General features: G+C 48.9%; 1 protein-coding gene across 1 annotated transcript in view; it reads right to left on the bottom strand.

Moving 5' to 3' along the window:
- Positions 1 to 20236, bottom strand: part of Npas2 (neuronal PAS domain protein 2) — a 110351-nt gene extending 90115 nt beyond the window's left edge. The window contains exons 1-2 of the mRNA XM_051204395.1: positions 20097 to 20236; positions 5907 to 5960 (exon numbers count right to left, since the gene is read on the bottom strand). Coding sequence (XP_051060352.1) covers positions 5907 to 5960; positions 20097 to 20143 — 101 coding nt within the window. The 5' untranslated portion in view covers positions 20144 to 20236. The remainder of the gene's footprint in view (positions 1 to 5906; positions 5961 to 20096) is intronic.
- Between the last annotated feature and the right edge of the window lie 6640 nt (positions 20237 to 26876).

The raw sequence follows: 26876 nt of genomic DNA, 5'->3' as shown, positions 1-26876 counted from the left end.
TGTGAGATTTTATTCTGTGTCCCCCCCCTTTACTCTCCCAGCCTAGTGTATCTGCTTTTCCCTTACTCTGTTTGCAGACGCTGAGCCCCAGGTACACTGGGAGACTGTGCACTTTTAATGCGTCAGACAGTATCATCTCTCCTCAGCTGCTATTTCCTTTACTCCTTCCTCTACCCATCATGCGCCTCGGTTTCTGTCTGATGTTACTTTCTTTCTCTTGGTGCTACTTTAGCAAATCTTCCCTAGTGGGTCTCCTGACAGCGTGGCCCCCTTCCTGAGATACCATACTCATTAGCTTCATCCCTAAAGGGGATGGATACAGAATTTAAGATTAACAAACACTTAAAAATCACGCTGCTGCTTCCAGACACTTTCGTGTTTCTGATGAGACCTCCACAGTGCTCTTCAGTCTTGGACTCCAGGCGGAGGTCTGAGAAAGGGGACCACCTTAGAGAATTTGGGGGCTGGGCACCACTAAGCCTATAGCCTAAAGTGGTTTGTGGGAGAAGATGTTACCTGAGTTTTAGGGCAGAAAAGTCTGCACGGGTAAAGATGGGCCAGGTTGGTGCCACTTGAGGTGAAGCTGGGGACCTCACTATGGTTTCTCTGCAGGATTGGCAAGCACTCTGGGGCAGCTACGAGGCATCTCTTCCCTTCTGAGATGGCACAAGACATCTTTACTCTTAGCCACCATTTTCAGAAAAATGTCTGTGTCCCAGTGGGAAGCTGGCCTAATTTCATAGTGACTCTTAGTTAACACTCACATCATTTGAGTCTTGTCCTTGGCAGCCTGTCACCAAACTCCTTAAACCAATGGCTAGTGTTTCCCAAGGAAAGATGGTCTGTTCGAGAAGGTGGACTTCTGGCTGTTCTTGATTAGTGGGCAATTTATTGAAATCATTGCACTTGCTTTTAAAGAAATTATCCTTTACCTCAGATGCCCCAGAGAGGTTCTGGGTTTCTCTGAGCCAATACAACCTCAGGCTCCCAAACCTTCCAGGCATGGGTTTCTGATGACAGTTCTATTTAGTCAAAAAAAAAAAAAAAAAAAAAAAAAAAAAAAACCCAGAACCCAGCAAGGTAAGAGCTCAAAAGCCTCAGAGGAGGGGGCCCCCTTTTCCATTCCATTCTGCTGTTTACTGGGCCATGGGAAGAATTAGCATTCTGCCTGCAAGCACAGTTCTACTTTTCCTTTGTTTTGAGAACAGAATCACTCATCTGGAAATTCCAGGGTAACAGAAATGAATCCCATGGCCTGTTACCCGCCCCTGTCCTTGCCACGCCTGCTGCTGCCTTAATCACCATCCACACAAACAGAGGAAGCCTCAAAAGGGGATGATGGAACGATGGAGCTTGTGATGATATACGTAAAACCAAGTCCAAAGACCGGGATGGGAAATCACAGAGAAATTAGCATCCAATATCCAAGTGGGGCAATACCACGGAGCCCAGGGCGTGGTGCCTGTAGGTGTGGCACTCTGCAAGCATTCATGGCCTTCTGTGTTGGCCGCAACCTTTGCCTATGAGCCCTTCCATTCAGATCTGCGTTACTTGTTACAAAGCCAGAGAACTCATGCCAATGAAACAAGATCAGTCTGTGAAAAAGCAGTTACCCTGAGATGGCAGAGCTCACACAGAGATCATTCACTCTCTTGCCTTTGCCCAGCAGACTGCCGGCTCTGGTTTCTCCTTTATGACGGTTTCCATGATTGCCCCCCACCCCACCCCAGCCCCAAACGTGCCCTGTGAAGGCATTATCCTGTCTTTTCTGTGACAGTCACTTGCTGACTGTATGCAGATGGCATGGGCCCAGGCATTGGTCCACATCCTTTTCCTCCACCTGGGGACTGAGTAAGTGATACACCCGGACTTAGCTGAAGCTCTCCCTCACACACGGCTACCGCAGTACAGTGGTGGGCATACAAGTCTTGCTTATCCGGGTTGAATGCCTCCCTTGTGCCCAAAACACACCGAGACCAAGGATTAGGGTCAAAGAATAAACAAGAGTTGGGCTCATATTTCAGATCCAGCAATTCCTCTATTGAGAACCCCAAATACCAGCTAAACTTGCCTGACACTCTTGATTTCCCTTGAATCTTAATCCCTCCCCCTCCCCTCAACTAAATGCCTGGGGTTATGGAAACAACTTCACAGCCAACTGGAAAGAGGAGAGCATATATTTCTTCAATACTGGGTCAAAGATGAAGCAAACGTCAAGTGTTCGTTAGCAACGGGTCAAGCAAACAATCCCACGATGCAGAAAAACCTGTACACACTTGTGCTCTTTGAGCAGAGCAACTGCCAGCACCTACTTACTGTCCCTGCTCCTTGAGGACAAAGCAAAGTGAATGGAGTGTGACAGGAGGTCAGGGATCTTGAGATTTGATCCCCGTGGCCACTGACGGGATGTGTAATTCCAGGTCGTAAGTCTGCTCTACTGAAATGTAGGAAAACAATCAGCTCACTTTATGGGGATCCCACTAGAATGGGAGAGGAGGCCCAGGCACAGCAAGGGACCCGTATGCCTTAACTGTCTCATGGGCACCATGGGTGCGGAGCTGAGCCAAACGCTTACACACACTGAATGCCTGTGACTGTTTTCAGCCCTATTGTACAGTAGTGAACCCGAGGTTAAGGGTCCGTCCAAAAAATACACAAAAAAGAGAAGAACCAAACCCAGCTATGTGTGATTGAGTCCTATGAGTCACACACACACACACACACACACACACACACACACACACACAGAGCAATTCATGTGAATTGCAGTCATACCCCTATACAAAATGGCAAACCGGGAGCTTCATTTGCCAAGGAGCTCACATCTCTCAACCACAGTGTCTCTCTTTTGACCTCTTGGATTCAATGATCACGTTTTAAGTCTTCCGAGGAAAACAATAGATGGTCCTGAACATGTGACAGGAGCTCAATTAACACCCCCCCACCCCGGGTTTACATGGAAATTCACGGAAGAGTGAAGAACCAAATCCTTTTTAGAATATGTGAGTCATCAGTCTCAAGGCAGCACGCATTCCCAAAGCTCTGAAAGCCATGCCTCACATAAAGTAAGTTTTTGGGGGGAGACAATGAGGATCATGACCACGACCTCCAGCTAATAAACATTCCTAATATCACAAGAATATCTTGTGAGTGAGAAGGAATCCTTTTAGGGTGTCCAGGGTTGCTAAAGGAATGGCTTTCCACATTGCTACCGTAAAAACCGGAAGTTTTGAAAAGTATGCGAAGCAGTCTAAGGTCACAGCGCTAGGAAGGGCTGCATCTTGGCCAAGGGATGGGGTGTTAACGATTGCTCCGAGTCCCTCTGAGCATCTGGAGGTGAAGGAAGTCATGGCCATCAGCTTGCAGAAGGAGGCCTGCATAAAGGGACATTTGAGTGAGGGCACTGCCATGTCCTCAATGGGACGGTGTGAAGAGATGGTGAAAGCCTAAAGATGTTCATCCAATGGGAAGCAGAGAAACTGGCCTCTCTCTACTCTGGATCCCTGACCTGTGATGCCATGGTTCTCCCTCCCCTCATCCTCCCCTCCCCATCCTTTACCTTCTACTTCTGGGCTCCTATAGCGATACCATCTCCTACAATTTCCTCACCAGAGCCCTTCCCTTTAACCACCAGAACTCTGACTGAAGGAAACCTTTTCTTCTTTATTCTCTTAGAGCAATGGATACCTGACTAATGGAGATATGTTCTTAGCCCAAAGCAGATGTGATTGGGGAGCCTGGGCTGAGACCACGTGTGGTTAGAAGGGACCATTAATGGGAAAAGTAGAACTCCAGTGGACGTACATCGAATGTCCTGGCTGAGGCCTGTGGGGTTGTGTGGGAAAAGACTCTGTCATGTCCTAAGCGGTTAGAGCACAGTCCAAGGTTGAGGAAGCCTGCATTTAAAGACCTACCTGCCACTTCCTCGATTTTTCATAAGCCTTAGTTTAGAATAAAAACAATACACAAATCAAAAGGATGTTGAATTGGTGATTTGGGTTAGCACACAGAAGTACGTAGCTCAGTACTCAGTGGATATGTGTAGGAAACTCTCAGTGAGTGCTGGCTGCCACTGTTCTCTGTATAAACTGTTCATACTGCTATTCTGTCAACGTGTTATTATAAAGTGCTATGAATTTTCAGACACATATGGTGATTAATACCTAAGTGTCACTTGGTATATGTTCTCAAAATACCCTGAGTAGAACAGGCCAGATATTGTTTTTCAGGAAAGAAAACAGGGCCTTGGGATCATGGAGGTGTTCTGTCCCTGGCACTGTCTAGCTTCCCTGGCAGAAACCCAAAAGGCCAAACACTCCAGAGGAAGAGTTAGGTGCCAGCCCTTCCACGAGAGAAGGCAAGAATATGCTTGGCCTCTGTAGTCAAGTTCATTCATTTACTTGTTTGGAAGGACACAAAGGGACTTTGTAACCTTGCAGGTTTTGACCTATAGGTTGCAAAACACTTCTGGAAGAGGCGTGAATGCCCAGGACCAAGCAAAGGGCCCCAAACCTGTTTCACAGTAAGCTCAAGACTTGCAGGTGTCATTGCTAGACTGTTTGTGCAGAGATGTTTGTGCACATGGGAAAGTGGAGGTAAGAGTAAAGTAACTCACATGGGCGAGGCCTTAGGTTTTTCCCTTAGTACCAACTACCCCAAACAAGGAAAATAAGATCCAAAGAGATGGCTGGCCTGCCTCCTCCTCCTGGCTCCATACCTCACTCTTGTTCACCTAAGCGTCTGGTCAACACACTGCCCTTTTGTTAACAGAAATACTAGGGGAAGTTAAAACAGCGCAGACTCCCTCAGTCTTGTAGATTCATACCGAGCAACTTTGAGACTAGTTGTAGACTTGTGTCTCTCATGGCTTTCTCCTGAGGGGACAGTTGCTCTAGAGCTACAATAGAGGGTGGTCTCTTGGGGCTCAACGTTTTGCAAGTCAGTCATGAAGTTCTGTGGAGGGAAGTAGGTGTGTCTCCTTTAAGGGCCCATGAGCGGCCTACGGCAGAGGGCAGAGTACCTGCCCTGTACTGTAGAAGGGGGCAGGATGAGATTGGAGGGGGGAGGCAGGTCTGTGGCTCTGGAATGAAGTTCCCCTGACTAGCCTTTCACGCTAGTCCTGTTTCTACTGCTGTCCTTCCCTCCGCACCCTAACGGTCTTCAGTGAGCTCTCATCTCTCATCAACTTGTGCAAACCCGGGGACACTGAACCTACTTACTCACCCTTGCTTTCCTAGCGTATTGGGTTTAGCACAGTGATGGATGACGTTTGAGCATTCTTGATTTTCAGAATCAACTTCATGACTACTTTGAACGCAATAGGTATTCAAGGAATGCTCATAAGGGAATAAACACATGTAGGGCTATAGGTTGCTTTAACATCCGGCTAGTAAATCCCAACTGCTCAACCATGGTACAATGAGTCTTGATGCCCCTACTTCATTGATGAAGAAATCTAGCTAATATAAGGACAGCTCAGCGTAGTGCTGGTTGGTTACTGCCCACTCAGTAACAAGTGAGTATGGATAGAGAAACGATGGAGTAATAATGATGCTATTACTACCCCAAATCAGGCAATTCCCCAACACCGCCACCAATGCTTGAACCCAGGCAGGCCTGGCTCCTATTAGCCTGCCTTGCCAAACTGTATCTGTCCTAAGGAAGCAGTAAGGGGAGGCCTCTGAGCGGAAACCTCGACAGGGTAACACACGAGCGTGCTGAAAACACAGACTTGGAAAGTCCCACACAATGGATAACTTCTCTGGTGAGCCACAAAGTTTTAGAGCCACTCTTAAATGTGTTAGGAGAGGGTTTGTAGGCGCACCCTACAGCTCCCTGTCTCGCTTTGTTAAATAGAGGGTAATTGAAGGCAAGCACTGTGAGGCAGGGGCATGGCTCCCATTTACCTCTTCGCTCTGTCCTTCTCATCTTCATCCATTAGATTTTCTATGCAGTTTTGCCTGCAAAACAAAACAGAAAAATAATCCAACGGTTAAGGTCTGTTTCTAGATCTTTCTTACAGGCCTGTATGTTGTCGCTATTTGATCTTATCTAATATACATTCCCCCCTATCAATGATTCTTGAACTTACTGGCCACAGTAGCCCTCCTGTGTGATCAAAAGTTACTGAGGACTCCAAAGTGTTCTTTTTCATATGAGTTTAAACAGTCATGTTTCGATACAAGCATTCATGGCATTAAGCACCACAGGGCAGCATACTGCTGTCACACAAACAGTTACAGTTGTCATCTGCTTGGGAATCACACAAACAAAATGAAATGACAGTGAACCCTTCTGATGGTGCTGGGTAGGTGGCTCAGGGGGTAAAGTGATTGTCATGCAAGCGTGAGGACCTGATCTTGGGTTTCTAGCGTGTGTGTGTGTGTGTGTGTGTGTGTGTGAGAGAGAGAGAGAGAGAGAGAGAGAGAGAGAGAAGGCCCAACACTGGGGAGTACAAACAGGTAGATCCTAGGGACTCACTGGACAACAAGCCTAGCCAAAACAGTGTGTTCCAGGTTCAATGACAGACCTTACCTCAAAGAAAAGAAAGGCGCATAACAATAGAGGAAAGATATATCAACCTTCTGTCTCCATACGTGCCCAATAGACACATACACCCACTCACATATGTGTACACATCTAGCACACACACACACACCTCACACTGTTACACACACACAGACACCTCACACTGTTACACACAGACACCTCACACTGTTACACAAACACACACTCCTCACACTGTTACACACACACACACCTCACACTGTTACACACACACACCTCACACTGTTACACACACACACACCTCACACTGTTACACACACACACCTCATACTGTTACACACACACACCTCACACTGTTACACACACACACACCTCACACTGTTACATACACACACACCTCACACTGTTACACACACACACCTCACACTGTTACACACACACACACCTCACATTGTTACACACACAGACATCTCATACTGTTACACACACACACCTCACACTGTTACACACACACACCTCACACTGTTACACACACACACACACCTCACACTGTTACACACACACACCTCACACTGTTACACACACAGACATCTCATACTGTTACACACACACACACCTCACACTGTTACACACACACACACCTCACACTGTTACACACACAGGCATCTCATACTGTTACACACACTCCTCATACTGTTACACACACACACACTCCTCATACTGTTACACACACACACACCTCACACTGTTACACACACACACACTCCTCACACTGTTACACACACACACACCTCACACTGTTACACACACAGACATCTCATACTGTTACACACACACACTCCTCACACTGTTACACACACACACACCTCACACTGTTACACACACACACCTCACACTGTTACACACACACACACTCCTCACACTGTTACACACACACCTCACACTGTTACACACACACACACACTACATATTGTTTCAGGCATGTTTATGATTTTGTATTAGACCGCAATGACAGATACTTGTGGCTTGAACTTTGAACATACCTGGCACTGTTAGAGTAATAAATCATCATTTGCTTAAGTAGCACCTAGAAACATCCATTGTAACCCCAGGAAATGAGTTTCTTTTTTCTGCAAACCATCATTGTTTTTTGTTTTTTTTTTTTTTTTCTGTTTTTTTTTTTAAAACAGATCTAGGTGTCTTCTGGTCACCTGTTGAGAATTGTCCTAGCGACCCTTCTCGATGAAACGGTGTCTCTATCTCAAACTGGATATCAGGAAGCTCCTCCTGGAAAATGCCTGTGATACCCAAGGGACATTGCCCTTAGCTTTGCCCATTCAAAGACATAAACACTCCAATGTGACCAGGAAGACTCAACCCCAAACGAGCATGACGCATAGCCCTTCCTTAGAGCTCACAGGTGTGAAAGACTATACAGCAATCCTGGTAATGTTGTTTCCCAAGGTCTCTAAGGGCCCAGCTCTTTACTCTCTGAGCCAGGGGCTCGATTCTCTCACACACCAAAGATGCAGTTTCTCCTTAGGCCCTGGGTAGCCCTGGGTTTTCTTCCCAGAGCAGAACACATCCTTGATTCCTCCTATCAGACACTACCCTGCCTGCCTGGGGTGCTTCCTCAACAGCCAGTAGTCAAGGAGCAACAGTCTCAGAGCCCACTGGGGGACTAGAAGCAGGTGGTGGAGGGGTTGGGCTAGAGTGGGGTCATTGGGGACAGGAAGAAACCTTGCCTGCACGCTTCTCTCTTCACCAGCCGCCTGAACTCCACTCGTGGCAAACACACCGGCAATATTCTGGATCTTTGGTATTTTAGATGAAAGTTTTATCGGAGTGCTTTTACCTTGTGATCTTGGTTGCTTCAAACACACACACACACACACACACACACACACACACACACACACACACCCCTAAACCGGAGCAAGGGCAAGAAATTCTGCAGCGGTGGCTGCTTAGCTGCACAGCCCTTTTAGCGAGTGGCAGGTAGGTTTGGGGCAGACTCACAAGGGAGGCCTGCATCACACTGGGTTCACACCCGCATCACGCTGGGTTCACCACACCTGCATGTGCATCCATCCATTCGGTGCTTCCCAGATGGAAAGCTTTTGATGAGAAGGCATTAGGAGCATTCAGTGATGTCCAGCCTGAGCCCTGTGGGCAGCGGGAAGTGTCCACGGGGGGGAGTGAGGGTCCACTAAGCCGTGTCTACAAAGCCCCTGGACAGAGCACACTCACAGGCGTGATGGAATGCCTCGGGTACGAGATTCTGACTGTATGAGTGGACTGATGCTGGAGCAAACGCCCAAAGGTGACTAATAGCTACTACTCATCTGTGCTTGCTGCTATGGAATCCAAAAGCCTGCGAGGCCCGCACACATTTCCTCTTCTTCCTTCCCCATCCCAAGCCTCTGCTATTACTCCTTTCCCTGGCTGAGCCTGGCGCTCCCCTTGAAAAGCAAGGACCCAAGCTCTCCCCTGCCCCGGAATTCCAGCAGGCATCCTTGTTCCCATGGATTTGTCCTCCCTGTCATCTCCTGTGTCTTCCCTATGCGTTACTTTCTTACTATAGAAACTGGTGAAGCACGCATAACCAACCGCAGCACCGTAACTATCTGTGAGTATGAATTTCAGTGGCATCACGTTCATTGTGCAGCCACCTCCACCATCCATCTGCGGAACGCTCAACCTCCTCAAAGCTGAAACTTGACATCCTATCCCCCAGCGTCTTCCAGCCCTGGCCTGGCAACGGTCAGTCGATTTTCTGTCCCCATTAATTTAGATACTAAAGTGTTAAAGTATTATCCTTTGCAAATGGCTTTCCCATGCTGTAGCATTTGTGTGTAGGCATTCCTTCCTTTTTAAGGCTGAACAATGTTCCACTGTAAGCGCTCGTCCATCTGGTCCATCCACTCATCCGTCAGTGCACACTTGGGTTCCATTAAAGGACTAACAGGAATTCAGAAAGAAGAGAAAACACCCTCAGAGGCTCGCATTAAAGAAATCACGGAGGGATGTAATTGTTTTATGCAACGACATGGAGTTTCCAGTGAGGAAACCTTTGAGCAGCCGTTTTCTCGTGACCATGGAAAGATGGTGAAGAGAAAGAAAACAGCGGCGAGAAGAAAGTTTCTGTTTGGAAGCAGAGACAGTTCTATCCCTGGCTGGAGAAACACCCATCGGTGGGATCAACCACCAGGCTGGAGCATGATGGCAAGCCGGGGTCTTCGCTTCAAATAACCGGAGTCATAAGGCTTGGGAGGCAGGGGCCCTGCAGAGGACAGACGAGGGTGCTTGAAGGAGGGCTCACTTACAAGGGGCTACTTGCAGAGGTGTGCGGGCAACAGAGAACCAAGCAGAATGATGTCGCCTGCAGGGTCGGCAACAGTAGGAGCAAGGGGAAGGAGGAAATGGTTCCCCAAACCACACACACACACACACACACACACACACACACACACACACATACACACACACACACATACACTAACACACATACACACACATACACACACACACATACACACACATACACACACACACATACACACACACATACACACACACATACACACACACACACACACACACACACACGGACCTCTCCCCTCTTTCTCTACTGTAGTCCCAGCTGGGCTCAACCTCTCCATTAAGCCCCTGCTGGCCTCAACTCTGGAGCCACCCTGCCTCAGTGTCCCCATTGCTGATCCACTGATGCATGCCACCACGCCCAGCTGTTAGCAATTCTTGATAGTAATGCAGTATGGATCTTCTGAAGTTATTCTTATTTACGATCGTCTCAACTATACTCACTGTCTTAGTCAGGGTTGCTAGAACTGTGATGGAACGCCATGACCAAAAGCAGCTTGTCATATATGTATGTATGCATATGTATGTGTATATATGTATGCTTGTATGTATATATGCATATATATGTTTGTATGTGTGTATATATATATGTGTGTGTGTTGTGTGTGTGTGTGTGTGTGTGTGTGTGTGTGTGTGTGTGTGTGTGTGTGTGTATATATATATATATATATATATATATATATATATATATATATATATATATATAATTTCCCCAGTCACAGTCCACTGAAGGAAGGCAAGGCAGGAACTCAGACTAGGCCAGAACCTGGAGGCAAGAGGTGATGCACAGGCCACGGGCAGGTGCTGCTCCCTGGCTTGCTCCTCATGGCTTGTTCAGCCTGCTTTCCTACAGCACCCAGGACCACCTGCCGGCCAGGGATGGCTCCACACACAAATGGACTGAGCTGTCTCTCCCACATCAATCACTAATTAAGAAAATGCCCCACATGCCTGCCCATAGCCTGATCTTACAGAGACATTTTCTCAATCGAGCTCCCCACCTCTTGGGTGCCTCTAGCTTGTGTCGAGTTGACACAAAATCCATGGCACTCAATCTGTGTATTTCCATGAAAGGTGACAAATTAGCCTGTTAGTTTCCATAAAGACACTTTCTGTGACATCTATTGCAATCGTGGTGTTGAGTCTAGGACTCGAACCGGGGAAACTGGGGGTCTGCTCCATGATTGCAACGTCTTTCCCGCTGCTCCTTTCAAGTTCCAGGACGTAGCCCCAAGAAGCCAAGGGGGTGGGTGGGGTTGACGCAAGGGAGACGCAGTCAGGGTGGTCGGGGGCCCATCAGGGAGATCCAAGTCGGATGGGAAGGCAAAGGAGGCTTTAAACAGAGGAGAGACAGAGTCTGGCCTCCAAGGATGGCTGAAGATTTTAGTAAATTAAGTTTACAAAGCCAGGCTCACAACTGACAGGAAAAGAGCTGGCAAGGCTTGAGCACAGTGTGTCTTCACAAGTCCATGTGTCCGGCCACTCCTCAGACTATAGTTAGTACACAATGTATTCATGACGCGTGAATGAGAGGGACAGGGATGGGAGTGGGCAGGGAATATCCTGGGCTGACCCCCTATCTGAATCTCCTGCAATTGCTAACATCACTCTCCAAGAGCATGGGGAATCCAGGGTAAGACCATTTATGTAATATATTTAAAGGTACAATTATATCCTCCTGACTAAAATTAAAGTAAGAACCGCTATGTATGCAGCAATTACCTGCTAAAGAGAAACCCTCTGGGACAGAAATGATAGCCCATGCCCAAGGATTCCTTTACCACCTCTCAGCCACAGCCACATTTCGGAAAGCAAAAGCCCCCACCTCCATCCGATTCCATGGTGAGGGCTGGCGGGAAGCTGGCCACAGCCATCCTCTGTGGAGGAGTTAGAAAGGTACCTCCTAGCAGGCTGCACGGTCTGCCCAGAGATGCAAACTCAGAGGACAGACTCCTGTCCCTGCAGTGGACACGGACACTTCCCCCATCCACTGTTGCTCAGCGTGGTTGGGTTTCTGCCAGCCTGGTTTAGATTTAAATTTCCATTGTTGCCTATACGCTCCATGACACCACCGAGCCCCTTAACGGCCCGTCTGTTTGTCCTGTTCTAGGAGGAGGTTACACACACCAGGCAGATACACCTGCACAGCCAGGGATCCTACCTGACAACCAGCATGCAGAAGGCCTGGGTCATCTCACGTCTGCCTTTTATGCGTCCCGCCATCAAGTCTGTTAAGGCAGGTGACGCCAGGATCCCGTTTTGTTGGTCTTGAATTCCCCTTTTAAGTGTCATGCACTTCAGCCTTTATTTTTAAAGCTACGTATAACGGAGCACAGAATGACATGCCGGCACTGTACAATGATAAAATGGGGTAACTGCCATAGTCACCACCCCAGACAATCGCCATCTTTCTCTTGTTAGCGCTGGGGATTGAACCCAGGGCCTTGCACATGCTAGGCAAGCACTCAACCACTGAGCTACAGCTCCATTTATCATCGCCTTGCTGTGGGGGCGTTCAGAAACCTCTCCGGTAGTTATCTTGGCACTTCTAATATCACATCTCCCCTGCACAAAAACGTCACGGGAGCTTATTCCTGCCTTCTGTCTGTCTCCTGTAACTCCATGCTCACTGGTCAGGTTTTCCAACCTCCCCTCCCTCCCAAGACCTGTTTCCCCACAGCCCCGGCTATTTCCAGAAGACTTCTGTGTGTGCTGGTGCTCTTCTGGCCCTGCTGGTTAGCTTCGCAAGCTGAACCCAGCACACGTTGCTCAGCCCATCTCACTCTGTTCAACACACCAACCACTACAAGCCGTCCCTGGAGCCGTGGGGGCATCGCCCTGTGTAGCATGTGGCTCCGTGTGCCACGTGGTCCTGTGTAACACGTGCCTACAGATCACTCATCCCCAAATATCATCTTTCCTTCCGTGAAACGTTAGTTCTGTGTGACTCCGGGGCTTATATTTGTTTGACCACATGGTGACCCTCTTGTATGCGACGATCACCTTCAAGGGATATCCATCCACGTTGTCACCAATGACGGAGTTTTACTCTTTCGCTTCTGAGTAATGCTGCACCCCATTGCTTCATCCACTGCTGGACTTTTGAGTGGATCGCAGGCATTGTCTGATGTGAGTACTGACTGATGTCACAAATATCCCAGTGACAACACACTGGCGTCGCTTCCCTTGGATATGTGCCCAGGAGTAAGGTTGACGGGCGCCAGGGCACTTCAGTTTTACTGTGTGGAGGAAGATCCACCCTGTTTTCAGCGATGGTCAAAGCCTGCCTTCCCCCACATCTTCGTCCACACTCGCCATCTTCTGGTTTCTGACCGCGGTCTTACCTGGACGGAAGCACTCATGTCCTATCAGAGCATGGTCCTCATTCAGTGACGCCGAACACTCTTCCACATGCCTGTCAATCCGCTGTTTGTCCTCCTTTGAGGACTGGGAAGGCCATCGTTCTAAGTGACACACGCCAGACTCAGGAAGATGGGCATCTGAGCTCAGTCTCATGCGGGACCTAAAATGGTTAATGTCAGCGCAGCAGAAAGTGGCAGGTTCCATCCCAAGACTGGAGCAAAGGCAGAGCAAGGCTGCACTGGCCTACCCAGCTGGAGCCCTGGCTCTGCCTCTGCCCTGTGATCATGCATGCTCGAAGCCCAGCCCTAGTTTTCCATCTGTGAAGCCGCAACAACATCAGGGCCTCCATTTCTGTGCTTAGTAGACGAGATGAGCAAATTCAAACATTAGCATAGACCCCAGCACAGGCAAGTCGTTACAAAGTGTAGCCAATGTTACTTCCTTATCAGTAACACCTCCATAAAACAGTGGGGAGTAGTACTGAAGGGGCAGGCGTCTTTGGTAGAAGGGTTATTGCTTTTACCTATCAATGTCAAAGTGTGTGTGTGTGTGTGTAAACATGTCCTGTTGGAAATGTGTGCGCACACACAGACACACACACAGAGACACAGACACACACACACAGACACACACAGACACAGACACACACACACACACACACACACGCTGAATGGAAGAGACTCTGCTAATAATGATAGCAAGGAAACACCACAGGCCACTATGAGGTTGGGGAGGAATGACAGAATGGAATAGAACACATAGGAACGCAGTAAACATGGACAGCAATGACTGATGATGTCTTTATACAGCAAGGCTCCAAATTACATTTATATGACCCAGGTGAAATTTCCGCCCTGGGGACTCGGGAACATCCTCATTCATAGCTTTTACTTATTACCCAGTTGACTGGAGATTTGGCTCTGAATCAATGGGGACTGGTGAATGAGAGTGTGGCTATTTTCTGGTGGTATGTATGTATGTATGTATGTATGTATGTATGTATGTATGTATGTATATGCCTTTGGGGCTCACAGGGAATGGGCAGTAAAGGTGACAGGTGACAGGGTTTGCTTGGGGGCTAGCAGCTGATAGCTGGGTCTCCAGAAAAGATCAAATACAGTGCATATGGAAAAGAGGCAAGACACGGAGGAACATGAGCCTTCGAATTAGGCAGCTAGTTAGACATGACCAGGTGAATTAGGCAGCTAGTTAGACATGACCAGGTGAATTAGGCAGCTAGTTAGACATAACCAGGTGAATTAGGCAGCTAGTTAGACATAACCAGGTGAATTAGGCAGCCAGTTAGACATAACCAGGTGAATTAGGTAGCTAGTTAGATACACCTACGGACTAAAACACTATGATTACTGATCAAAAGAATTGGATCTCAAAGGATCTTAGGCCCTGGGTGAAGTCATGAGAGTCTGCCCGGGAGATCCTTAGATTCCTATTTGGCCAGCGGTTTTCTAGTAAAGATCAGACACTGTTGCCTTCTCTCTTAAGTCAATCACCCAGTAAAGCTTTCTTGTTCTAGATTCTTGAGGATCATCATAAAGTCTGCCTAAAATGTGGCCAGCGTTTACGGGCCTTCCGGGGTGTTTTCCCCCTTGGCCACTTAGCTCTCACCCTTGAGAGTGCCCCTCTGTACTGTGTAATGCCCCCCCCCCCGCCCGGGTGCATCTCATCTGACTTCCTGTATTAGGGATCACACGTAGAGACAGGGCGAGAGCTCAGGATGAAGCCTCCCACCTTCTGAGGGTCAAAAATTCTAGCTGTGATCGAAATCGTCTGTAAAGACTGCCCGCCCACACAAAGGCATTAAATAGTCCATATTTTCAGATGAAGATATTTAAAATGGCAGTAAGCCAGGCTTGTGCCCGAAACAAACGTGACCTTTGGGCTTACCCTAACCCTCCCAGCTATAAACCTGCAACTTCCTGAGATTCTCACTAACAAGGTTATGAACTTTATTTACAGTCAAAACACATCTTATTCCCTTGTGACCTAGAACAGGAAGGATTCCTTCAACCTTTGAGACCAAGGTGTTTCCTTATCGGCCTGTAATTCTGTTCAAGTCAAAGGCCTATGATCCCACTTACTAGAAAAAAAGAAGAAGAAAAAGTTCCTTAGAAATCCATTAAATCAAGCCACTGAAATAGTATTATTTTTATTTCATTATAGCTGGGGTTGGTAGCTTGTAAATAGTTTAAAGCAGACCCTATAGTCTTCCTGTGACTGCTCAACCCTCACTGTGGTGTGAAACCAGGCACTGACCACATATGCATTAAAGTGCATGGCTGTTTTATCTACTAAAACAGGCTGAGGGCCAAGCAGTTTCTGTCCATGTTAAATTATCACTAGAGTCATTTTGAACTTTCTGTACTATCTTTATAGGCCCAGTGGATCACTCTGTATCATCATGTATCTTCCGTGAAATGACTTCCATAAGTCTGTTGCGCTGCAAGGCTGACGTTTTCACAAAATAAAACTGTGGTGTTTTCAAAATGGCTCAGAAGTGGTTTGGATTACAGGTCCCAAGCTAGCTGGAAAAATCCCAATTCTCCTCCCTAGCACACCAACAAAACTTGGTGGATTTAGTTCACTAAAGGGAAGAAGAAAGAAACAAACAAGTTGAAATCAAAACAGGCCAGACGTGCATCTCCCCAGTTGGCTGGGTTTATGGCTGTGAGCAGAGAATTTCCCTCTGTCCTGCCAGGCATCAAGGGACAGGGGCCAATGGCCTGTGGACGTGCCCTTTTGTCATTAAGGAAATTGAGAAGTAAGTGACTTCCATTCCTCTCCAGGGAATGGCTTTCGGCTTGCCAGTGAGTGATTCATCCACTGGGGAGAGAAAGTAGTTGTGTTGTGTTTTGTTTTCTAAATAAAATGGGCAGTAAAAACCAGAGAGGCAAAGTCTGCCCTCACTCCCCAACTCCCCTTCAGTTAAGGAATTCTCGTGTTCAGGCGTATTTGCTAAGCCGGGAAGAGCCAGGTTGGCAGATTTGATCTCCACTCTGGTCCAATCCAGCACGGGGCCACAAGTAGTCACACCTCAAGAGCATTTCCTGTGTTGACACAAAGGTGAGCCCCTGACCAGCCCTTACAGAGCTCCCAGGACCGCCAGCAACTCCGCCTTTTGTGACTCTAGCTGCGTCATAGTTGCCTTGTCCGAGAGCCCGATGAGTCACTGGTAAGGGAAATGATCGCACAGGCAATGAATGGAGAGAGTTAGAGAATTTGTTTTTAAGTCGACTTACAATGACATCTTTGGTCAGCCCAGAGTTTGCAACCTAGAAATGGCGGCGGCGTCTGGGACCTTTGTAAGGGTCCTCGCAGTTCTTGTAACCTCTGGTGCCTGTGCCCCCATCCCTGAAGATGCCCTTTAGGGGGCCCCCTTTGAAGACCGCAAGCCCCACTGTAGTTGACTTGAGTCAACTAGGGAATCTGATGAGTGACAGCGTGTGGTCAGGGTGTGGACAATAGATGCCTGGCGAAGTCGGTAAGCGGGGAAAGGAGGCATGAGTCACACCCTCAGCTGAGTCATGGCAGCCTTTGTTGGGAGCTGCTGCCAGAGACAACCCGAAAGTTGCTGGCCCTGCTTTCTCCCCCAGGTAACTGGGCTCCGAAAGACCCATTGAGCCTGGGAAGCGTCATCCTAACTGTGCTCCAAGGGAGCAAAGGAAAAACAAGATATCCTCGGGAACAGGAAGTCAAGCAAGTTTGGACGCCAGGGTATGGGGTTTTGAGCTTAATAACATTTAACCAAAAATGTGGGCTACTTCCTGTGAAGCTGGGAGAGGCGGTCGTCAGTTTGGGAGTGAGCTGGATTTAGGTTTGAAAAGCCCTTCATCCTCTTCCCTTCTGGTCTGGTGGTGGCTTCTGCTGCATCCCGAGTACGATGATTTCATCAGTAACCGGTGTGGCTAAGACCTGACTTGCACAGTCTAGAGGAGAAGCCCTTAGGATCCTCTCCTCTTCTGCTGGACAGTGGCTAGAAACAGGCCCCGGGAGCCATTGGAACCACAGGCTTCCCAGGCCAGGCCTGTCTGAACTACAGGCCACCAAGGACGAAGCATTAATCCTCAGCATTGTTTCTCGCCTCCTCCCGACAGCCATTGCTTCTTTCATTTAGAGTTTAACAGTGACCTGCCTGCCTGCCTTGCACAGCCAGCTGCCCACCCCTCTGGTAACACTGCTCAGCCGGGAGCTCCCCTGGGGCCTGGGGACGAGCTCCAGCCAGCGGCAGGGGGCTTTCTTTCCTCACAGCAGGAAGCCCTGTGCTTTATTCTACTTCCTTTTACAAGGTATCCACGAGGTTAAACCTCCCAGTGTTTCCTCAGCTGGCTCTATTGCAGATCAGCTGAGAACAGAGGGGCCGGCGACGCACTTTTGTTCAAAGGTCCTGGTCAGGAGAACGCAGGGTGTGTCGGGTCACTTTGCCCGACTGACTAGGCACCGCCTTTACGCCTGCAGCCCCATCCAGATGTCCTCAAGCCCCCCCCCCCCCACTAGCCAGGTCCTTATTACGCAGGTCTGCATTCTTAGTGTTCTTAGTGCAGAGCAACAACTAAGGCTGGGGACGGACTCTCCCTGGTTTCTTTCTCTACTGAGCACAGAACAAAGCCACCCTACAGCCAAGTGTGAAGTAGCTAGCTAGGCTCCTGTTGGCTCTGAACCTCTCCTGGACCCAGGTAAAGCCAGCCACTGGAGAGGCCCAGCATGCCCTGGGACGGGTTATATAGCAGGGTAGAGGCGTTCATATTTTCCTCCTCCTCCTTTCTACTCCCCTCTTCCCATTCTCCTCCTCTTCTTTCTCCTCTTCTTCTCCATCATGGCCCCGCCCCCCGCCAGTGTGAGTGTGTACAGGTGTGCTTGCCCATGCAAGTAGAAGGGAGTCAGTGTCAATGACCACGCGCACTCAAGTGTACCACAGCCTGCGCTCAGAGGTTGGACAGCATTTGGGAATTAGCACTCCCACTATGCACCCTGGGGATTGAACTCAGGCTGTAAGGCTAGCCTAAGACAGCAGTCTACGTGCTGAACCACCTCCTTGTCTCTCACTGACCTGAGCTAGCCGACTGGCTAGGCTGGCCAGCAAGCTCTGGGTTCTCTGTAACTCTGCGTGCCTGCTGTCCCCTAGTGCTGGGGTTTAGCTGTGCACCCTTGTACCCCTCATTACAGGCCCTCACACTCGAGATGCGAAACGATGAAGACATCATAGCCGATGCCCAGGAACAGCAATCTGGCAAGAAACGCAAGTAGCAGCTGTGTGCAGAGTAGATGAGGGATGACATACACATCAATCAGCACAGCCCCGTAGGTGAGGAGACAGAGACCACACTGTAGCATCCTAAGCCCTGAGGACAAGCTGCCAATCAATCAGTGATCGGCACTCCCATCGTCCTCTGCCCTGCGAGGTTCCCTCTTCCTTTTCTATCGGCCACTCCCTTTCTTTGGTTTTAGACACTCAGAACCCCTTTTACTGGATGGCAAACCCCCTCAGGGACAGGAGAGCCCCCACTTCTAGGTGGCTCTACAAGCAGCTGCGGTTCTGAGGGCTCAGGGAAGGGGTTAAGCCTGGCCCATGCTCGGCTGTAGCTTACTGGTGTGGACCTGTCTTTGAAGCCTTGGCGGGGTGGGGGAAGCCCAGCTTTGGTCCCCAGCAAGCCTGTATCCTAGCCCTGGGTTGCTGCGGGACAGGCTGAATGTGGGGCAAGGAGCCCGTGATGGGATCCTGTGCTCCAGCCACCCCAGGGTGCCAGGTGGGAGTCCTTTAGACATAACACAGACTCAGACGCTCCAAAGGCTGCCATCTGCACTCGGAAGGCAGCTTATTCCACCTGGTGCCTCTGAACAAGGCCAGACAGGCTTAGCCTGCCGTGGGCAAACAGCGAAAGTGGGTCAGCATAGCAGCCCTGCTCTTCCTGGATGATGAACCCAACCCGGGAAGGCAAGGCCAATCCCAGGCCCAGCCTGAGCAGTTCAGCGTGGCCTCCAGGTGGCAGACGGGGGCCCATCGAAGAGCACAGAGGAAATTGTTCTGCCTCCTTCTTCTGCACTCCGTGGGCGCCTGCGCTTCCACAGGGCCCCCTCCACCCTTAGACATAAGCACATCACTAAAAAGTAACAACTACTCCTTTAAAAGCAAACCACCACCAACAAAAACGTGGTAAGCCTAAATTACAGATCCATGCTCCCAGAGGCTCCTGGAGGCTATGCCACTAAGGACAAGCTGCCCTAAGTCTTTACTGTGGTGCAACTGGCCCAAGCTCACCTGCACAGGGCTCTGCCTTGACACTTGACATGGATTACCGGGAGGGCAAAGCCACCTCCCAAGTCTGCAGCTTCCTCTGCGCCCACCCCACCCCCTGACCCTCTCCAATGACCAACCATGGCCATCGGCATAAACGGAGAGGACTGGCTTGGTCAAGGGTTGCTGGGACTGGTGGCCACAGAGACCTCACAGGGTCCTCGGCTGTTCCCACGGCGTCACTAGGCAGAAAGTTCTAGCTGAGGCTGTAGTTCAGGGGTAGGGGTAGGACATTTGCCTACTGACAAGACCCCTGGTTGGAATCCCAGCACTACAACAACAACAACAGCAGCAAAACATCTGGAAGGGCCACCGCCAGGCATTTCTGCCCAGAAGTCGGATAGATAGCGATGGAAGTCGTCGGGAGGCCAGTTGAGTTGATCTACTTCGGGGAACGGAGGCTTGGAGTCAGGTGGTCCCAGAAGGGCCTAGCACACACCTGCAGGCTGGGTAGGAGCCAGAGCTCCCCGGGGGAGGGGGGCATTGGGCGGATGAGAGGGAGTCGGGGGCCCCAGAGTGTTCACAGTGAGGCCACAGTGGGTGTGGATGAGGAGAGCTTGTCAGCCAGCCCTTGGCAAACATTCAACAAGAAACGCCCAGGACTTTGGGAATCTTCTCCCAGCCTCTTTTAGGAAATGATCCCATCTGTCTGTCCTCCCTTCCTTCTTTCTGTCCTGCCAGCTCTTTCCCTTGACCTGTGCTTATGAATTTACTTAGCAGATGATAAATGGACCCCAACACTGACGAGGGAGACCAGGATTCAGCCTCCAGGAGGCAAAGGCCCTGGAGGATCTTTGGTTCAAACACTGCTCCTATCATGCAGCCATCCTGGTGACTTGAGGCAAGTTACTCCCTCTGTCTCACCTCCAGCCTGCAGGGGGACCATGAAACCCAAGAACACAATAGCTTGAAAGCACCTAGGATGTAAAACACCAGTGAAGGGCGGTCAGGTGACGGTTCCCAAGGATGTTCATATGGCCTTGCAACCAAAAGCCCATTCCTCACCAGCTGCCATTACTTCTAAACTTCCAAGGCAGTCATTGGCCACCACCAGGAAACCAGCAAAGTGTGTCCCTTTAAAAGGACCTTGCTATTGACAAAGTTGCTAGACCAGGGAATTCAGCTGGCATGCAAGGAGTTTCCTGAAGAGCCTGCAGTAAACATCTCTGTGAGCTGAATCACACTTTGAATGTGTGAGTGGCTCCCAGCCACTAGCTAGGGGAGCTCCGAGTCCCGCCCACCCTCACTAATGAGCCTTCTGCCATGCATAATTCCACACTGCCAATTCGTCTTGCAGAACAAAGTAACACACACCTGGTTTCCAGGCAACAGCGGCTAGATGCATTCTCTCTTTTGTTTTTGTTTTGTGTTTTTAACTTGGAAATCCTAGATAAAATGAGAGATGCTTGAATTACTGCTTTCGTTTTAATTTTAAGTAGAGACTTTCTTTTATACGCTCAGCTAAATTATAAAAAGTCAGCCACAAGCCGCTGCTAAAGCCGGGGATGCATCATTCCTACCTGCGACTCCCAGTGTTTAACCAGGCAGTGTTCTCGAGAGGTATGCTCCCTTCTTGGAGCTACTTAAATTCCAGCAGTGGCCCAGCCTGCCACAGTTGTTGTTCTATGATCTCTCCAGCCAGATCTCTCCTCCCTGAAAGTGATGGATTACACCAAGGCCACCAGGAACACTCAGATTCTTCAGGTCAGCCTGAACTCTCTCTCTCTCTCTCTCTCTCTTTCTCTCTCTCTCTCTCTTTCTCTCTCTCTCTGACGTCACCAAAACCAGAAACAAACATCGGATTTACAAGCCTTCTTGAAAGGAAGATAGACTGAAAGTAATAAGAGAAACACTTGATGTCTCCTGTGCATCAAACCGGTCCTTTTGTATAAACCCCATTGTTTTTTTGGGGGGAAGAAATGACATGTAGGTGCATGTTGTAATTCATTCACTCTCTTAAGAATAAAAAGGCAAGAAAACGTCAAGGCTGTTGTTTCGTGTTTTGTTTGTTTTTAAATTAAGCAGTCAAGTCCTCTCCCCCTCGTCTCCCCTGACCACCCTGTATAGGAGTATGCATGCATTGCAGGTTTTAAGGAATGGTAATAAGAAGGGCCGCATCTTTTCTAAGCCCTTCTTCTGGAGACACTGAATAGCTCATACTGCAGGATGAAGACCATCTTCAACACTCGTCAGAGTGGATCGATACTTTGATCTTAGGGTCATCGGTGCTGGTTGCCTTTCTTATCCACCTGACCCTCCACTAAGCTCCTCATTTGCGAGTCTTCCTTCACATGGTTTAGATTGCTAACTCTACCTGGCTGAGGAACACAAACCAAGCTGGAATGAGCCTGCCTGTTCTGACCTGGCGTTATGATGAGGGACAGCCCTCAAAACAGGCCGCACCTCTATCTGCTTTGAATTTGCCACAGATCATATGGGAGCCTGATGCTGGCATGTGGGTCTGTAAGACAACTATTAGCCTTTAAAGATCCTGTAGGAAAAGGAGCCGATACCGACATCAGGGCCCTGTCTCCTTCTGTCCTAGACTCCAGGGGCCTGCAAGCAGAGCTCCCCATTTGTCAGTGAGGGGTCCAAAACAGACAAAGTTTTAAAAGGGGAAAGACAGGCAAATGTCTCGTAGTGCGATCTTCCTTAGGCCCTGCAGCCATCATGAAGAGGTTCTTCCCATCCCAGCTAAGGCTCTGGTCCCTCTTTAAACCACCCTGCTCAACTTCATCCTCACCCAACTGGTACCTTCAGTGAGAGCCTGCATTACAGAACACCGGGCAGGGCTGGGAACAGAGAAGTCGGAAACGAGAAACCGAGCTGCTGGAAGTACAGGTGTGCAGGGCACTCGGGAGCGGACAGAGCAGAAGGGGCCCATGCTTTCTCTGTGCTTTGTTCCCTCTTCCTCTACACATGGAATATTTACCCAGCCCAGCTCTGGACAGGGCATGGAGGCAGAACAGGGGAGGGGGACATTAGAGATGAATGAAATGGGATCCCAGGCCTGGTGGAGACAGCCCAGGCCAGGCCACCTCAGGCGGCTGGTGATGCTGAGTCACGTGCACTAATGGAATTCCCTGTGCTTGGCCTTTGTTAGCTGTCAAATGTGACATTTGTCACCTGCCCATGTGGTCACTCGTGTTTTGTGGAAGGTAAAATGAAGAGCTAGGGAGATGGCTCAGAGGATACAGCACACGCCACGGCACGGGAGGAACGCATTTCAGATCTCCAGCACCTGTATAAAAGCCGGTGGGTGTGGCAGGTTATTCTAACACTTGGGAGGCCGTGGCAGGGAGGCAAGCCTAGACTTCTTAAATTACTGCCTGGGTGGATCCAGTTGAGGGCTAGGAAGACACCTGGGTCAACTTCTGCCCCTACACACACACACACACACACACACACACACAGAGAGAGAGAGAGAGAGAGAGAGAGAGAGAAAGAGAGAGAGAGAGAAGAAACACACCATGCACAAGTACCTACATATATATTCTATCATCCATCCACACACGCACAAGCAACACACACACACACACACACACACACACACACAAGATAACACGAGAGCAGGCAATTCAAAGCATCTTGCATATAAAGGACTTCAGCTCATACAAGTCACCCTGGGATTTTTTTTTTTTAAACCAGATCCCAGGCTACTAAGATGTGCCTGTTGTGGGAAGTGGATGGCTAAAATTAGATGACTAGGCCATGCCCTAGATCAGTGGCATGAACATCTTGGGTAGGGATCATGTTTTTGTTTTTTTAAATGTGGCCCAGGGGGACTCTGAGCTGGAGCCCGTGTGACAGCTACTACTCCTTAGCTCGCATTGCTGCTCGGCATCCAGCTGTGCCTCCTGGGTGTCCCCAACCCTGCACACCTAGACACTTTCTCCAGTTACTCCGTGCCTGTGTTGCTAACTGTATTTAGTGGAAACTTCTTGTTGAGACAAAATACCACTGTCCTCCCTCCCTGGGGCCATCCAGCCATGGCTTCTGACTATGTCTCCAGCACTAATAGAACAGCAGCCCAGAGGACAATGTTTTAATTGGGGTGACCCCGTGTTAACATCCAGCATCTTAAAGCACCCAATCTAGTGCCATTTACAGCATTCACAATGGGATGCTCCTATTTCATCATGCCAGAGAAAGCCCTATATCCTTTAGTAAGTGCCTCCCACTCCCAGCTTCCCCAGGCACCTTCCTGATTCCTGGTTTGCTAGCTACATCCTATAAAGGGAACCACATGATACATTACCTGTTGTCATGAGTTTTACCTTTAATACCTGTACAAGGTTCACCCACATTGGAGCCTTCCCTTTTTAAAGAGTGACTAACCTATGCCATGGATCACATTTTGTTTATTCATCCCTTTCGGCTCATATGAACGGAGCTTCCAGAGACATGGGTACACACGGCTCTACGTGGGCCTCGGTTTCCATTTCTAGGGGTCATATGAAGAAGTAGAATCGTCGAGTCCTATGGCGATTCTGTGGTTTAAGGGACTACAGTTTCCCACACTGGTTTGCACAGTTTACACCTCCACCAGCAATGTCTGAGTGATGTAATTTCTCCACATGCTCCCCAATACTTACTAGTTTTCACTACAATTTTTTTTTCATTCGAGTCATTCTGGGGCCGCAGTCACAGAGACTGGAGCAGAGTAGTAACCCTGACTCCCTCCCCCAAGTGCTCCTTTTCAAGCCTAGCATCTTTCACTTGTCAAAGATCTTGGCAGGCAGGCAGTGTCCCTGCAGTGGTTGGACTCTGAGTCTGCTGTGCAGGCCGCCAGCTATTCCCAGCCTTTGGCTAAAGCCCAGGAGCCTTTGCTGAAGTGGCTGCCCATGACTGATGTGGACACTTTACAGGTGTTTGTAACTGGGGGGGGGGGAGAGAAATCACACTCTCAGGTGAAGTTCAACCAAGTCATGGAGAATGCCGTTCTGCTAGGTGTTCAGAGAAGCCAGGTCTGCCTGGGTTTGAGAGAGCTCATGGGTTCCCAGGCGAGGGAGGGGGGGACCAGGAGGCTCCAGAGTGGCAGCAGTCATGAGAGGAAAGTGAGGGTTTGGGGAAGCTGGTGCCATGGCACCTTCCGATAACAGCCTCAACTTTCCAGAGTTCCCGTGAAGGCCACACCTCCTAAAGCTTTCAGAGGAAAACAACAATGTGATACACAACATTGTAAACATTTGCATTTTACCAGGGAATTACCACAGTGCTCCATGATGACCCTCCAGCTCCCCTTCGGAACACCTACCAGCCAAAGGAGGTGAGCACAAACTCACAAACCCCTGCTGAGGACTGCAGCTCTTCACCACAGCCAGGGGACCAAGATGCCCTGGTATCTGCACTAACGGGCAAGGGAAAGATGGTGTGTGTACACCGAGGGGTATTAGCCAATATAAAAAGGAGACCCTCCCTCCCCCAGTCTGCCACAGAATGGAAAGACCAAGAGAATGTTGCGTTGAGTGAAGGAAACCAGATGCAGAAATAAAAACTTTGCATGACTGATCTTATTTGTGGGCTTTCTTTTTTTTTAAGGGTAGTGTCAAATTTCCCCTACACCCTGATAAAAAAAACATCGGTTATCAGAGTATGAAGGGAATGGGGCATATCATTCAGAGAAGAGAGAAAGTATGTAAGAAGGTACAATTCAAAAGATCTAACACATGCCATGAATAGTTGGTAAAAAAAATTGTGTTACATTAAGAAGGCTTTCTATTCTTCTTATTTATTACTTTTTTGCTATAGAAGTTGATTGTAACTGCCCTTGTCAAACATAGAAAATACATATGTGAGGTGATGGCTGTGTCAGTGCACCTTACAATAGTGACTTTCCCTTTCCTATGTGTCTCACAACATCATTTTATAAAAGCCAAACACGTACATAAAATATCATAAAGCCGCGTCAAAAAAAAAAAATTATCCCTGTCTCCAACATACGCCCCAGGGACTTTTATTTTTAACTGCATTGTCAAAAAAACATTTTGAAAGCATTTTGTCAAATAATTTGTGGTATTAAAAGATCAATAGTGAACATTTAAACCTAGGGCGTAGTTTGCAAGCTTGGATGAACTTCAGACACGCAGGGCAGGGCTCAGTCCCTTGGAGTTCATTATCAGTGAGAATCCACCAAGCCAGCATCAGTGATACCAGGAGTACACATTCAAGCTGAGCCCTGTGTGGCCTTCAGCCCATTTCAGTTTATACCAAAGGCAGATACTTGTTCAGAAGAACACACACAATACCCAGTCTTTTCTTCTCTCAGATTTCTCTCTACCCTGTGGCGTGCACGTGTGTGTATTGGTGGGTGTCTATGGTGTGTGTCCTTGGCCAACAGTGCAAAGACTGTTAGCTGTCCAGGCTTGGGTCTCTGTCTATAGAGCCCTCGCTCTGTGTGGAGAAGACAGGTTTTCCTCAACAGGGCATCAGTCTCCAGGTATGTTTCCGTCTTTGATCCTGGGCTCCTTTGTTCAGACTCTAGATCAGACTCTGGACTCTCCTGCCCTGTCCCCAGGTTCCCCTGGCCCCTGCAGCCAGTTGGTTATGGCTCCTGGATCCTGGAGCTTGTCTAGTCACAGGGGGTATCTGAGCTCCTGAAGGACCTTCTCCATGGACGCTGGGTTGACTCTCACCAGCTTTTTGCAAAAGACCTCTAAGGTACAGCATTATTGGATCGACTGTATTGTACACGACTGCCGGGCTGTAAACTGTGTTAGCATCCTTGACACTTGCTCTTCTGTGATTCAGCCATGCTGCTGGTTTGATTTTTTTTTTCCACTTGGTCCTTGGCATGGAACAAGTAAGGTCTCTGGTTTGCTTTCAAGATGAGAGCAAAGGTTTGTGGGTTGAAAGTGATCAGGCTGCCAGGAAGAGTAGCCTGCATCAGGGTTCCCATCATCCTGACTCCCTGCTGAAGCTTGTGGTGATAATCAGAAGGACGAAAGCATTGTGGATGCAGGGCTGTGTAAAATGGGTACAATACTCACAGGGCACTTTCAAGCAAGGAAGCACCCTCTGGACATTTCACAACTACTGAGGTCACTGGAGAGGAGAGGGGTGAGGGAGAGGAGGGAGGGGAGGGGAGGGGACGGGAGGAAGGGGATGGCCCTGTGTGACTGTTGAACAGGAATACCAATCCTCTAAATCCGCAGTTGTATAATTTCCTCCCTTTCACTCATTTTGGATGGATCCCTTCCCATTTGGACCTCACACCATCTTGTCTGTCCCAGCAGGGCAGATGGGGCAGTTTTTACTTCTTGATGGGCTAGAGCAGTGATTCTTAACCTGTGGGTCGCGATCCCTTTGGGAGTCA

This window comes from Phodopus roborovskii, unplaced genomic scaffold, assembly GCF_943737965.1.
Source record: "Phodopus roborovskii unplaced genomic scaffold, PHOROB, whole genome shotgun sequence".
In the NCBI taxonomy this organism is placed as follows: Eukaryota; Metazoa; Chordata; class Mammalia; order Rodentia; family Cricetidae; genus Phodopus; species Phodopus roborovskii.
This window is presented reverse-complemented; position numbering and strand designations above follow the sequence as displayed.